At 40.6% G+C, this 13,803-nt stretch overlaps 1 protein-coding gene across 3 annotated transcripts in view; it reads left to right on the top strand.

Annotated features, from left to right (window-relative positions):
• Positions 1–1,998: 1,998 nt before the first annotated feature.
• The window catches only part of acsl6 (acyl-CoA synthetase long chain family member 6), a 30,656-nt gene continuing 18,851 nt past the window's right edge, over positions 1,999–13,803 (top strand). The window contains exons 1-3 of one of the 3 annotated variants that reach the window (XM_086176859.1): positions 1,999–2,138; positions 12,442–12,662; positions 13,164–13,278. In XM_086176859.1, coding sequence (XP_086032985.1) covers positions 2,093–2,138; positions 12,442–12,662; positions 13,164–13,278 — 382 coding nt within the window. In that variant the 5' untranslated portion in view covers positions 1,999–2,092. Of the gene's footprint in view, positions 2,139–2,242; positions 2,399–4,410; positions 4,556–12,441; positions 12,663–13,163; positions 13,279–13,803 lie in introns of those variants that run through there. The other 2 variants (XM_086176860.1, XM_086176861.1) reach the window with 2 other exon arrangements.

The following is a 13,803-nucleotide window of genomic DNA, read 5'->3' as shown; positions in this document are numbered from 1 at the left end:
GTTTAAAAATAGAATCAGCTAAACATGCTCTTTATGTTATAGAAATACTGCAGCTTAGGCCTCACAGCACAAAGGTTTGCTTAAGTTTCCACAGTCCAGAAACATGCAGCAAGTTAACTGGAAAAAAATTGGAAAATTGCCCCAAACGAGTGAGTGAATGGTCATATACAGTAGGGCAAAAAAGTATTTTGTCAGCCACCAATTGTGCATGTTCTCCCACTTAAAAAGATGATAGAGGTCTGTAATTTTGATCATAGGTAAACTTCAACTATGAGAGACAGAATGTGGAAAAAAAATCCAGAAAATCACATTGTCTGATTTTTAAAGAATTTATTTGCTAACTATGGTGGAAAATAAGTATTTGGTCAAGAACAAAAGTTCATTTCAATACTTTGTTATATACCCATTTGATGGCAATGACATAGGTCAAACGTTTTCTATAGGTCTTCAGAAGGTTTTCACACACTGTTACTGGTATTTTGGCCCATTCCTCCATGCAGATCTCCTCTAGAGCAGTGATTTTTTGGGGCTGTCGCTGGATGGGTCTTTCAGCATGACAATAATCGCAAAAACACTGCCTGAGCAACAAAGTACTGGATTTGTAAGAAGCATTTCAAGGTCCTGGAGTGGCCTAGCCACAACTTGAGAAGAGATCCAAAACACAGGATGAAAATTACAGGCCTCTATCATCTTTTTAAGTGGGAGAACTTGCACAATTGGTGGCTGACTAAATATTTTTTTATCCCACTGTATGTGCGATTGACTGGCGACCATGAGCGCATGATAAGCAGCAGATGACGGATAAATGGAGTGTTTAGAGGATGAAAATTGCTCTGCTGCAGAACTGTTTTTGCCAGCATGGTTTCTCTGGGCTCTGTGTTTTAACAGTAAAAGGAGGAGCAGGAAGCTAGCTTGATGGCACTTCTACAAATGACAGATGGGAGGTCACGCTTGGTGACCCATTTAATTAAGAATGTCAGTCACATGACGGGCAAACACCACTGGGCAGTAGGAATGTCACCCTCCACCTGAGAAAACATTGAGATAACTGTCACACAAAATGTGTATACATACCTGGTGATTGGGACATACAGTAACATTTGTTATATCATCAGGTATTAATATGTTTATGCTGTTAAAGGTAAAACAAGGTATAAAGTATGATGGAAAATTCCCAGTCAAAATTCATACCATTTTGCAAATGCTTGACAAATAAAAAAAAAAACTTGAAAATAATGAAATATATAAATAACAGTAGATGAATGCCCCCCCCAAAAATCAAGCATTACAAAGTCATTTTGCGGGGTCAGAAATTTTAACAAGGAAAGAATAATTATTTTAAACACAACAGGTCTCCTCAGACCCCCCAAAGTTTGAGCGGCTTGCTTTTCAGTTCCGTTTAGCCGCCTTCCCTCTGTCACTCTTTCACCCTCTCTCAAGGTTACTCTAGTTCAGTGGGCGTGGCTTATTTCACCACGTGACCGTGATGCAAAGTTAACCCGTTTCAAACACAGAGACCGAGGTACACGCTGGGATGTTGCGTGCGGCCTATAAATGACTTATTTTTAAATCAGTCACATTAAAAAAAATCATACATTTCATTTTCACGCAGATTTAATTAATGTGATTTGTTTAAGCACACGAACCCGAATGTGGATTTTACTCATAGTAAGAGGAATTTATATAAAAAAAGTAAGGGGCTCACGCGTGAAAAGTTGTTTTTAATTTTACCGGAATTGTTCATAACCTTGTCGGATTCATTCGTCTGACCGAAGACCCCTCAGCAGGGGGTGCCGGCCATTGGGCAGCAGCCAATTGGGTGAGGGGGGGGACAATCCACCTGGGGGAGGTCATTGAGGTCTGTTCCTTCAGTCAACACTTTTCTTTTCTTTTTCGGCAAAAGCTGCAAAGAATACGCGGCTGGTGGCCACTATCCCCTGCCCAGTTCCCCCACTGTGGCCTGCCTCATATATACCGTCGTCCCCCACTCCCCTCCCCTCCTTAATCTCGCAGATTGTCGGTGCCCTGCTGCAGTCGATGCTGCAGTTCTGAGCCGCTCCTTCTCTGGGACAGCTGACTCCATGACAAAGACATGCTCACATTTGTTTTGGTCTCTGGGTCGCTCTGGATTATATTAGGTGAGATTTGGATATTCCTTACCACACCTGACCGCCCCCATTGTGATTTTTTTGTGATATTTTAGCAGGGCTGGCCTGTACAAAGCGGCACACCTGTCTTGCGGAGGCTGAGGCGCACGTTTCATTCATCGACCGGCTTTTTGATATACCGGGGGCTGCGGTGCGTTCACATCGCCTACAATCGGGGATTGTAAATACACCGATGATATTCGATCGACGCATGTGACATACCGGCGTGCCCGGACGCAGATCCTGCTAAGGTGCGGTAATATGATTTGGTTTTTTAGCGAGGGCGGGAGGTAAGGGGAAGAGGACAACATGGAAGATGATGCTGGGTTAGTCAGCATCGCAGTGGTGGACGGGGGTGCGAGTCTGCAGCTCAATTCCGTTAAAAAATGATTCGACTTGTGTTGTCAGGTTTCATTTAATCCTTGGCAACTTTGATTTTAAAAAAAGCGGTTATTTGAGACAGGCCTGCTTTTAAATGTATGTGACATTGCACGTAGAGGCCTCACAGTCACATGTCGTTAGACGTCCCGTGGGAGAAACTCGGACCGTGTCGCATCCCTTTCTTTTCGCGCGTGTGCGCAGGTTTGAAATCGAGGGACAAAGAATGTAAGAAAGAAAGAAAAGCTACACAAAATACCCCACAGTTCAGTAAAAGGCTGATGTCCTCCACCATGCCTCAGACATGGGGGGGGAGGGCGGGATTGAGGGAGAAGATGACGCACATGAGAAGCCGGCAGGTGATTGGACGGAGCTGTCCGCGGGAGAGTGGTGCTGAAAAATACAGCGTCTTCCGGCAAAAAAACACGCCATGACCTATCCTGCAACCGGCCCGGGGCCGTTTGCAAGCTCTGCTTTGTTATGAGGATGAATAGGGATTTTTCATTTTCATATATATATGTATATATACATATATATATGTGTACATACATAGAGAGAGAGAGAGAGAGGGAGAGAGAGAGAGAGGGGTGAATGCACTGTAATACTGGTTTTAGAATTGTTGTGCAATGTGGTTTTCACATGAAGTAATTTTAATAACTGGCAAGGCCAAGCAGAGTTGAGGGCACTTTCAAACAGAATTTGGTTGACTGACTGAAAAAAAAGTACATATCACTGAAATTGGGCATCACACCTTTCATTTGTCCTTACACCCCAGCTCACCGCTGGTGCTCACAATTAATAATTCATTGTGATTACCAATTTACAACTGAACAGTGTAACACGGTATTCTTTTCCCCTCTTCAATATTTTATTTAAAAAAGTGTTGAGTTCAAGGCTTTGCTAAAAGTATTGAGTGTGGGGTAGTTTGAAGTTTTTGCTTTTATCATATTAACTTTGAAAAACCCACCCAGATGTCACTTTCTTCTCTTTAAAACTTTACATCTCTCATCCCTTATTTTATGAGCTGATATGTTGTATTTATTAAATGTGACTTATGCTATTAATTGAAAAATCTAGGTTTTGTTACGTTGATATAGGTATATATGTGTTTTACCAATGTATTTCACACGGTTACGTATCTTTTTTTGATATACTATAATATTGTGCATGATGAATAATGAGCCATTCTTGGTGCTTGACCAAGTGGCTCATTGCTGATTCAGGATTGCAATGCACTCTCCCCTCATGCTGGTGGATACTCCATGGGCAGTACTGAGTCAGCCAAAACAGTTAAATTGGGTTTTTGTCTCTATTTGTCAATTGCATTTTTTTTTTCTGAAAACAAAAAAATCTTTTCTGGACTTGAGTTCGATGTGTAATAGCATGCATGTGTTCAATCTGATCATCAGTTAATGTCACTCCACTGACAGAATGTACCAATGAGTACATCAAAAGCCCAATCAGAATCTCCATCCTATTTTTTTACATCAATGGAAGCTCAGTATTTGATATTTTACAGATCTTTCTTTGACCAGTACAAATTTTGCTGTGCATTAGGATATCCAATGCTCCAAATTCTTACGTGCCATCCCATCTGGACAGTCACATGAAACAGAATGGAATATCATTTGCTGCCAATTTTTTTGATTTAAATGTGCATAAAATTAACAGATTAATCTGACCATGCCAGTATGTGTGTGCATTGTTGAGTAGCAGTATGGATGTGTCTGTAGACTGGGGGAGGTTTGCAGACAGCAGTAGAGGGAGGGGCTAGAAGGTGTGGTAAGTGAGCACAACAGCTGAGGGTGGTGTGATACGGTGGCCTGCCGGGCTCAAACTAGGCCAGAGCACATCTCATTGCTCTCTTGCTTGCCTCAGCTTAATCTCGCTGGTGGCAATAGAATGGTAATCACTAGTTTGCACAGGGTGATGTGATATCCGCTTGTGGCCCCTTGACACATCTCACGCATGCACATACAAATTCTGTACACACTCATCACACCAGCTGCCTGATTGCCTCCAACGCCATTGTAAGTGATGCCTCTTAGACCATAGTTAATTTAAACCCTATCTTTTTAGTCAGATTTACTTCCTTTTAGATTCTTTGTGCTGTCTACATTTTGCTTTTGGTATACATATTGCTTCACTCTCCTGCTTATATGACTTTAGCTCATATGTGTTGACCCCAATTACCTGTCATGCCGCATTTCATTTCAAGGAAGGAATGGCCGCTACATATTACCAGGATCTTACAATGTTTTTGTTTGACCCAAACAATGATATTGGCAGAAAGTGGTTCCATTCAACAGTGGTGTCAGTAGATAATTGGCAGATGGCAATGTATTGTAAGCGAGAAAAAGAGACGCCATGTACTGTCTATTAATTGTTAAGCACAATGGATGAAAAAAAATGAAAAAAATGGTGCAGGTAAATTGCAATGCATGAATGTGGCTGTTGCTGTCGCATAGCATTTATAAGCGAAAGCTGAGCAGGATGTCTTTAAATAGAAGGTGCAGTAGTGAGGTTACCATTGGTCATCCGTCTCTGTGTTAATAGGCTCTAATCTCACCTCGCTAATCAAAGGCGACAGCTCTAGGATGGGCTGATTGGGCGGGACGAAAGAATGGGAGGGGTGTATTTTCCTTTAATTAAATCCTCAGAGGTCAAAAGAAGTCGAACCGGCCCATTCACAGCCAATTTATGTTTCTTCCAAAAAAAAAAGATGCCGAATGCATCACATTCAGTTTATCGTGGTCAGTAGTGCATAGTTGGCTCCTTCTTAAGTATCGATCCTTTGCGTTCTATATAAGCTTTTAGCAGGTTGATTTTGTATGACATAAGTCTATAATTTATGTTTATGTTTATGTTTGTTTTTTTTTTGTATTTTTTTGTCCATTTCAAGAACAAACCTAGCTTTTCAATGCTATACTACTCCTACGTTATCAGGTATGGGCTTATGTTCATCTCACTATCTAAATTCATTCCAGACTCACAAATCATTGGCAATGCATAGAAGATATATTTGAGAGGGAAATTTAACTAGTAATACCATCTGAAAAGACCAATAATAATATAATAACTTAATAAGAAAAATGACAATGGATCACATCACTCATTTTATACGTGTTGAGCAAATTAAAATACATTTGCCGGTACTCTTCACTTCTGTTTCCTGCACAGCCACTTCATCCAGAAGTTTATTCCGTTTTTTGTTTTTTTTTATCCTTTGAATCCAGCTGTTCAAACACAGTGTGAAACCTATTTTGATGTTGCATAGTTCCCTCTGCCGTGTTTAACATTACACATCTGGAAGGCTCTTTTGGCTAAATATTGAAGCTACATCAAATACTGTGATACATTCAATAACCAGAGATAATATTTATCCACAATGTTAAATGAAGTTTTGTCAAATGGAATTGGCTACTGTTTTTTTTTTTTTAATAGAAAAACAGGGTTGCTACTGATGTATGGCAAATGTTACAAATTAATAAAAGAAACCCCAAAAATGATTATGCAAACCAAAAAACTCTAAAGCAAAAAGATATTTGTAAAGTGATATGGTCTCATTCTTTGCCAGCTTAAGGTTTTTTTATGATCTGACCCACTTGACATTACCGTGACATGCCTAGCACTGACCAAGACCTTGAAATACTGTAAAGTTTTGTAATAATAGCTTGTACCTGTTGTTTTTGCAATGCTGTCTCATGTTGAAAAGTTTGCTTCCTTCAGTCATTTGTTGAAAATTCCAGCTCTAGAAAGAGTTTCCTTTAAGACTGTTGCTTGTGTGGACATCAGTAGTTGCAATGCAGAAGTTATTAATTTATTTATTTTTGTTTTTATGTGCCATTGGGCACTGTAATGATCTGGGTCTTTGAGTGCACAAGCTGGTGAGGGTCATTCTTGCTGATGTCAATGCAGCTGACCCGCTGCCCTTCTGTCCTGCCAGCTGTGGCAACAGTCTCTCAGAGGACCAGAAGACAGCACTCATGAACTGTCATTGTGTGTTTGTACATGTGCATGTGTGTGTTTGTGCATGCATGTGTGTGTATGTGTGTGTGTGTGTGTGTGTGTGTGTGTGTGTGTGTGTGTGTGTCTATGTGTGTGTGGAGGGGGTTGCATTCTTAAAGCACATTATTCATAGAACAAGAGGCGGGTCATCAGGCATAGCTAGGGGCTGTACTTAAGAGACAGATAGAACAGCTGTGAAAATTACAGGTATAAGAAACACATATGCACACAAAAGACATCATCTGTTGATCTACATGTTGTAGTTTTTCATTTGTCTGAATGATTAACTTGCATAGCACTTGGAACAGACGTGATGGAACCTGACAATAGATACTCATCTTGAATTCAAATGTGTCAAGCAAGGATTGTACAGGAAGATGTTACCAACTGCTGGGCATTGCTGTCTTTCGTACCTCCTCTGGTGCCCATGGGTCAGCTGCAGGGTCATCAGCTGCAGGGTGAACTACCATTCACCAACATTTTGCTCCTTTAATTCTTGTACGTCTCCTGGTGGCGGATCAATGACAGGGACATCTCTCTGTCACCCGCTGCAGCTGATAGGTGTTCTCCCCTGCAGCTGTTGTCTGGGGTTAGGTGTTCTTCCCCCCACTCCTGTCCTTCCGGCTCAGCCAGAGCCAAAAGCTCCCTTTTTCAGCCTCTTCTGCCAGGTCCTTTGTTGCCTTCTTTCCTCCGGTCACTCCTGCATCACTCAATAGGCGTGTGGCTGACCGTCCCAAGAAGCCTTGGCATCCAACCTCTTCTGGGTAGAGACTAGTGTTCCAGCCACCCTCCCAGCACTCAGCAGCTCGCTCTGAGTACTTGGCCTTCTTGCGTTCAAAGGCGGCCTCAATCCCCTCCTCCAGTGGTGAGCTCGATGAGGTGCACAGATCTTGCCTTGGGTGATCACACAACTATGTCTGGCCGGAGAGATGTGGTGGTGATCTCCATGGGGAACCGGAGCTGCCTGTCAAGATCTACCCTCATGCTCCACTCCTGGTCAGGGGAGAAGGGCCTCACTGTTTCTCTCGGCCTGGTGCTTCTCTTTACTCCTCCTTCTGAGACAAGGATGGTGGGGTCCTCTGCTGGTGGTGGTACTTTGCTACTCTGTCGACACTCCTATAGCACCTCGGTTAGCGTTCTCAGGACTTGGTCATGGCTCCATCTATAGCAACCCTGTGAGAGCGCAATCTTGCAGCTGGAAGCAGTCCTCACTCCCAAACCTCTGGTGAAGGTTTAAAGGATAGGGAAACACTTTAAGATGAAACAGGAAATTCCATCAATATACACATGCAACAAAATACTCTGTAAAAATACAAGATAATTATTCAAGCTGTAGTGTGACATCTCGGTTTATAGTTAAAATGCACACTTCAGTCAAATGAATCAACAGTTTGCTGTGTCCTACATTTATACCTCCTGCAGGGTATGGCAATGGTAGATTGAATTGTTGTCTATGAAATTTTATCCATATATGCCTCAAAGACATAGTACTCAGATTTGATCATATCATAGGAAACACATTACAATGTATCTTATGATGAAATGTCACTCAAGTACTTAAATATACAGTTTATATTAAAGATGAATTATTTGACAACTATGTGTATCTTTGAATTCAACGTTAAGATTATGGATCAGCACATCTTCAAATATCATATATTATGATTTTTCTACTCAGGGAATACTTTCATTTAAAGCCCTTTTAGTGTCATTATTTTGAGAATATTAATAATATGTCTCCAGCCAGCATCATCTTCTTAAACCTCCTTCAAATCCTTCCAGCCCCTTGTCAACAGTACTGTCTTGAACCACATTATCCACCTTCTCTTTGCCTCTCAGCTATAGTCTGCACAGCCGTGTCAGTGGGTTATGACGTCTGTCTATATTTAGAGCTTTTTCTCTCCTCTGACCCTGTTTTTCAAATGCTGAATAATCCAGTGTAGCTTTGTTATCCATGTAGCCAAGACACATTAGCCACTGATAAAATGCAAAGCACATCAAGTGAGATATTACAGTAGTGTATTTCCAGTATGACATGCTGGTTTTTGAAAGAACCTTTTTTTTTTTTTTGGTCATAAATCAGTCAAGAATGTCAATAAACATGTGAGTAAAGATAATAAATAATAGCAATTTTTGACAAATATCATCATTTTCTAGCAGGTCCATAATAATGCCCCACCTGAAGATTGCAGACCACGTGGTCATGCTCCTACATGTTTTGTTCATAAGAAAAAATGTAAACAAGTAAAATGAAATATAATTTCCAAAGTGATCATGAATCAGGCTTTTACAAATAGATACAAACACAGCTACACTTGTTTCAATGGCTGACAGGAAGCTACGGGTTTGCATAACACCTAGTGATTTGTGATCTGTTACCTCTACAGAGCTATTCAGAGGCACTGTATAGAAAATTGTGAAAAGCTATCTTTCAGTAGCAATACATAAAAGTGTTAAGTGACTTGTTTAAGTTGTTATGCATAGAAATGAAATTAAAAGTATGTGACATTTTTGTATGATTAGCATCACATATACATGACATGTCTGAATCTATACCTTGAAGCCATGTTGGACACTTTTGAAAAGTTCTGCTGTCATGGTACTGACACAAATACGACAGTGAGATTCAGGCGTCCAAGCATTTTGCCACTACACCACACATCCACCAATGTATCAGGCTGTGAGCTTGTGCATCATCACAAGATGCTCTCCCCGTGAGGTTTGGTGAGAATGCAGAGGAATTTTACTCTTCACCACAAAGTTTTAATGGAGCACACTTGTGAAAAAGGAAACACACACACACATGCAAATGCACACACACACAGCAGCACATACATACGATTGCAGATATATGTGAATAGTCGACAGACCTTTGTTCTGAAATTTTGATACCTAAAAAAAAATGTGAGTCTGAGTTTACTTTAAGTGAATTCAAGTTATAATCCTTCTGTTTTCTGCAGCACTGCTGCAAAACACAGTAATGTTACAAATACACTCTAAGGTCCCCCTCTTTGGCAAGAAGTGAGGAATGAATTGTTCTGGTTTGGTGATGATCAAGTCAGGAATCTACTTTAAATTGTTCCACAAGTTTCCATACAAAGTCAAAGACTTTAAGACAGAGAAATGTGATTTGATATCATATTTTACGATATTTATAGTAATAGCATCATAGTGATTAGTTATGTTTATTATTATATTTCCCATTATTTTAGTAGCTCTGTAAGATAACATGACCAAAACCTTTCTACAAAACATGTTTCAAAAGTCTTGTTGATTTGGAATATGATTCAGTGTCAATCCACAGATTTCCCACTGTCTTTAATCCACTTTTTACGTTGGCTCATATACATGTTATTTGCAGAAAATGAGTCCCCTATATCATTTTTGTTTCATCTTTGCCTTTTTTCAGTTTAAAAGAATTGTTTCATGTGGACTCTGATGTAGTTTGAACATGTACATGAATCTTTCTCTGGAATCAAGGCAATTTTCACTTCAGCAGCAGACAAGAGATTGACGCATCACTGTTGAATTATGTCAATGTGTATAAGGTAAATACCTACAGGGCGGTGTGCAAATAAATGATAGAGAAAGAGACAGAGAGTAAGGTAGACTCTGGCCTAATGTTTTGAGTATATGTTTTCTTTCTTGGGTTAGTGATTTATTCTCTTATGAATGTGATAATTTTCATTCAACATTTCATATCGGGTTATATCAGATAGAATGTAACAACATATATGTACGTGCACATTGGGACATAGTCATTGAGGAGTATGTGTGAGTTAATGTCTCAGCAAGTCTGTTGTCAAGGATCTCTCCTAACCTCTTCATTGCAAACCATCTTTGTCAGTCACTATGAAACACCTTGCTGTATTTGATATCTGTGTCTCATGAAAAAGCTCCAGCTGCAGCAATTCGAAAAGAAGTGCACATAATGAAAACTGCAATGTAATAGAAGCACATCTTCATCAGTTTGGCAGTACACCACTGAGTAAATGTACTACAAAGTTGTAGCTTAAGAAGTCCTGCAGATCCTTTGGTGTGCTACATGTGGAGAAAAGGCACTTGAAACTTGTTAAGAATACATGCATTAGACATGACACTGAAAAAAAGCAAAAACTATTGAACAACTGCATATCTAGACAAATATAAAAGTGTGAATAACAGTGTGACTGAGCATATAAGCAAGTTGCATTTCCCCTTTGCCTTTCTCCAGCAGTTCTTAGTCTTACTGGTTTGAAAATGTGTGATGTATTCCTTTGAAAGTTTGTCAAGTGAAGGTAAGTACACATTTTGTGTTTGTTTTACATTTCTGGCTCAGTCTTGTTTGCTGACAACTGTGCCAGACAGCGGTTTAGATCATTTCTGATCATTTAATCTCACTTCTTTTTTTTGGTGAGGAGATTCTTAGATAGAATTTCATGGGGTAAGTTCTCTTTCATAACGCGAACACATGCAGTTCACAAAATAATCCTTTACATACCTTGATTGTTTCTTCTTCTACAGCAGTCTTCTTCTTCTTCTTCTCCTTTCGGCTTTTCCCTTCAGGGGTCACCACAGCAAATCAACCTTCTTCATCTGACCCTATTCTCTGTATCCTCCTCTCTCACACCAACTACCTTCATTTCCTCTCTCACTACATTCATAAATCTTCTCCTTGGTCTTCCTCGAGTTCTCCTGCCTGGCAGCTCCAATTCCAGCATCCGTCTACCAATATATTCACCCTCCCTCCTCTGTACATGACTGAACCATCTCAGTCTGGCTTCTCTGACCTTCACTTTTACTAATCTCTGCTACTTTGCGGTCTACAATAGTCACCTCTTCTACCCTTACTTCTCCTTCATTTTCCACATTCATCTGCTCTTCAAAGTACCCTGTCCATCACTGTTCTAGAATCTGTCAATACATTGCCCTCCCTATCCTTAATCACCCGGACCTGTTATACATCCTCTCCATTGTTATTTCTCTGTTTTGCCACCCTGTATAAATCATTCTCTCCCTCCTTACTGTCCAACCGAGCAAACAAGTCATCGTATGCCCTTTGTTTTGCCTTTGTGACCTCTATCTTTACCTTAGGTTGTATCTCCCTTTACTCTTGTCAGTCCTCTCAGTATCCCACTTCTTCTTTGCTAACTGCTTTCTCTGCATATACCCCTGCACTTCCTCATTCCACCATCAAGTCTCCTCATCTACTCTGCTTCCAAATGACATAGAAAATACTATCCTACCTGTCTCCCTTATAGCACTAGCTGTAGTTGTCCTATCATCTGGAAGCTCTCCCTGACCACCCAGGGCCTTTCTCAACTCCTCGCTGAAAACCATACAACATTCCTCCCTTTTCAGCTTCCAACACTATGTCATCTGCCTTTTTCCTCTTGATCTTCCTTGTCACCAAAGTCATCCTACAAACCACCATCCTATGCTGTCTGGCAACACTCTCACCAACAACTACTTTGCAGTCACTGATCTCTTTCAGGTTACCTCGTCTATACAAGATGTAGTCTACCTATGTGCTCCTACCTCCCCTCTTATAAGTTACCCTTTGTTCCTGTCTTTTCTGGAAAAAAGTGTTCACTACAGCCATTTCCATTACTTCTATAGCAGTAATAGGTAATTTTTTTTTTGTTTGTTTTTTATTGATTTATTCGCATGTTTGGTTTTAGCAAAAGTTTTACGCCGGATGCCCTTCATAACGCAACCCTCTGCATTTTTCCGGGCTCAGGGAGACACTTGCCCGTGCCACCCTGAGGCTGCATTACTTCTACAGCAGTAATAGGCAAAAACAACATTTTTTTGGTGTACAGTGTAAAGTAATGTTTAAATTTCAAATATTATGTTCACGAATATCCGCTACACAGAAAGGTAGCACAGCAATGTTTTAAGACACACATTCTATTCCTCCCACCTCTAGAGCTGAGTTCTACCCTGATGGAGAAGATGCAGGCCCAAGAAATGATGAGCGGCCTGAGAATACCAGAGATGGAGGATCTGGGCCAATTCTTCCACTCTCTGCCGACCTCGACACTGGTGGGCATTGGTGCTCTCACAGCCATGTTGGCATACTGGCTCGCCACCAGGCCACGACCCATCAAACCACCCTGCAGCCTCTTCCACCAATCTGAGGAGGTGCCGGTGAGACAGACAACATCCTCCAAGAGAACACTGGGGTGTATAGAAATGTTAAAAATCTACAATGTATATAAATGTTTAACACGCCCTTTACACAAAGAGAAAGACATCGATGTGGGGTGGCATTGCACAGGAGGTAGAGGGATCACCCTTGGAGCCAAACATTCCCGGTTTGCTTCCCAGGTCCTCCTAGTGTGTCGAAGTATTTTTGAGCAAAACACTGAACCCTGAGCTGCTCCCCTGGCGCCGATAGAAGGCAGCCAACTGCTCATGGTTCATCCATGGTGGGTTGAATGCAGAGAAGGAATTTCTTTGTGAGGGGTTAATTAATTATTATGTGTGAAATTGTTATATTCCCCCGAAAATTGGTCACCTTCAATTGCATATAGAACACTGCCCGTTTTTGTATTTCCTGGCTCCTGGATTTATTCATTTTCTACTGATACCCACAAATTGTTGCGGAGACTTTCTGATACAGTGTCCCCCTATGGCTTCTTGAGTCAGCATGAAGACGGTGGTCGTAGATCGATGATGGGTGACAATTCCAAGCTGCTGACTCATTACCATGATGATGCCAGGACCATGTACGAGGTGTTTCAAAGAGGCCTCCATATATCTGGTAAGTAGGACCAGGCATAACATAATGTACATAAATAAATTCTGTACATGCAACAAACAATTCTGAGTACCTGACTCATGGTCTCACTCATTTGCTATGAGAAAATAGGAAATTAGTTGAAAAGGAATTTTTTACCCTCCTAAAACAGTATGTTTAGGATATGGTTCAGATTTTTTTTATCACATTCTATCTTTACTCATACTGTGTATGTAATATATAACTTTGAATTATTAGGTACAAATACAGACACATTGTACATTGTAAAAACACTCACACATAAATAGACTGAAACTGTTTATCTAACAGGCTCTTTCATAGGTATCAGCATCTGGACACTGATTACATGTGTTGAGACAAAGCTCTGTTTAACCATAAAATGTCCAACTTATCTTTACTCATTTGAATAGAATTACTCATTTGAATAGAATTACCTGTTTGGCTGCTTCTGTTCCTGCCACCAATACCATTCTGGTTGTAACAGTTGAGATGTCTGCCTTGAAGTCACAAGGCTAGTTCGATCAAAAA

Source organism: Fistularia commersonii, chromosome 29, assembly GCF_037954325.1.
Source record: "Fistularia commersonii isolate RoL2024-O1a breed Wild chromosome 29, RoL_Fcom_v1.0, whole genome shotgun sequence".
NCBI lineage: Eukaryota > Metazoa > Chordata > Actinopteri > Syngnathiformes > Fistulariidae > Fistularia > Fistularia commersonii.
The sequence above is the reverse complement of the archived record's forward strand: the minus strand, read 5'-3'. Positions and strand labels throughout refer to the sequence as shown.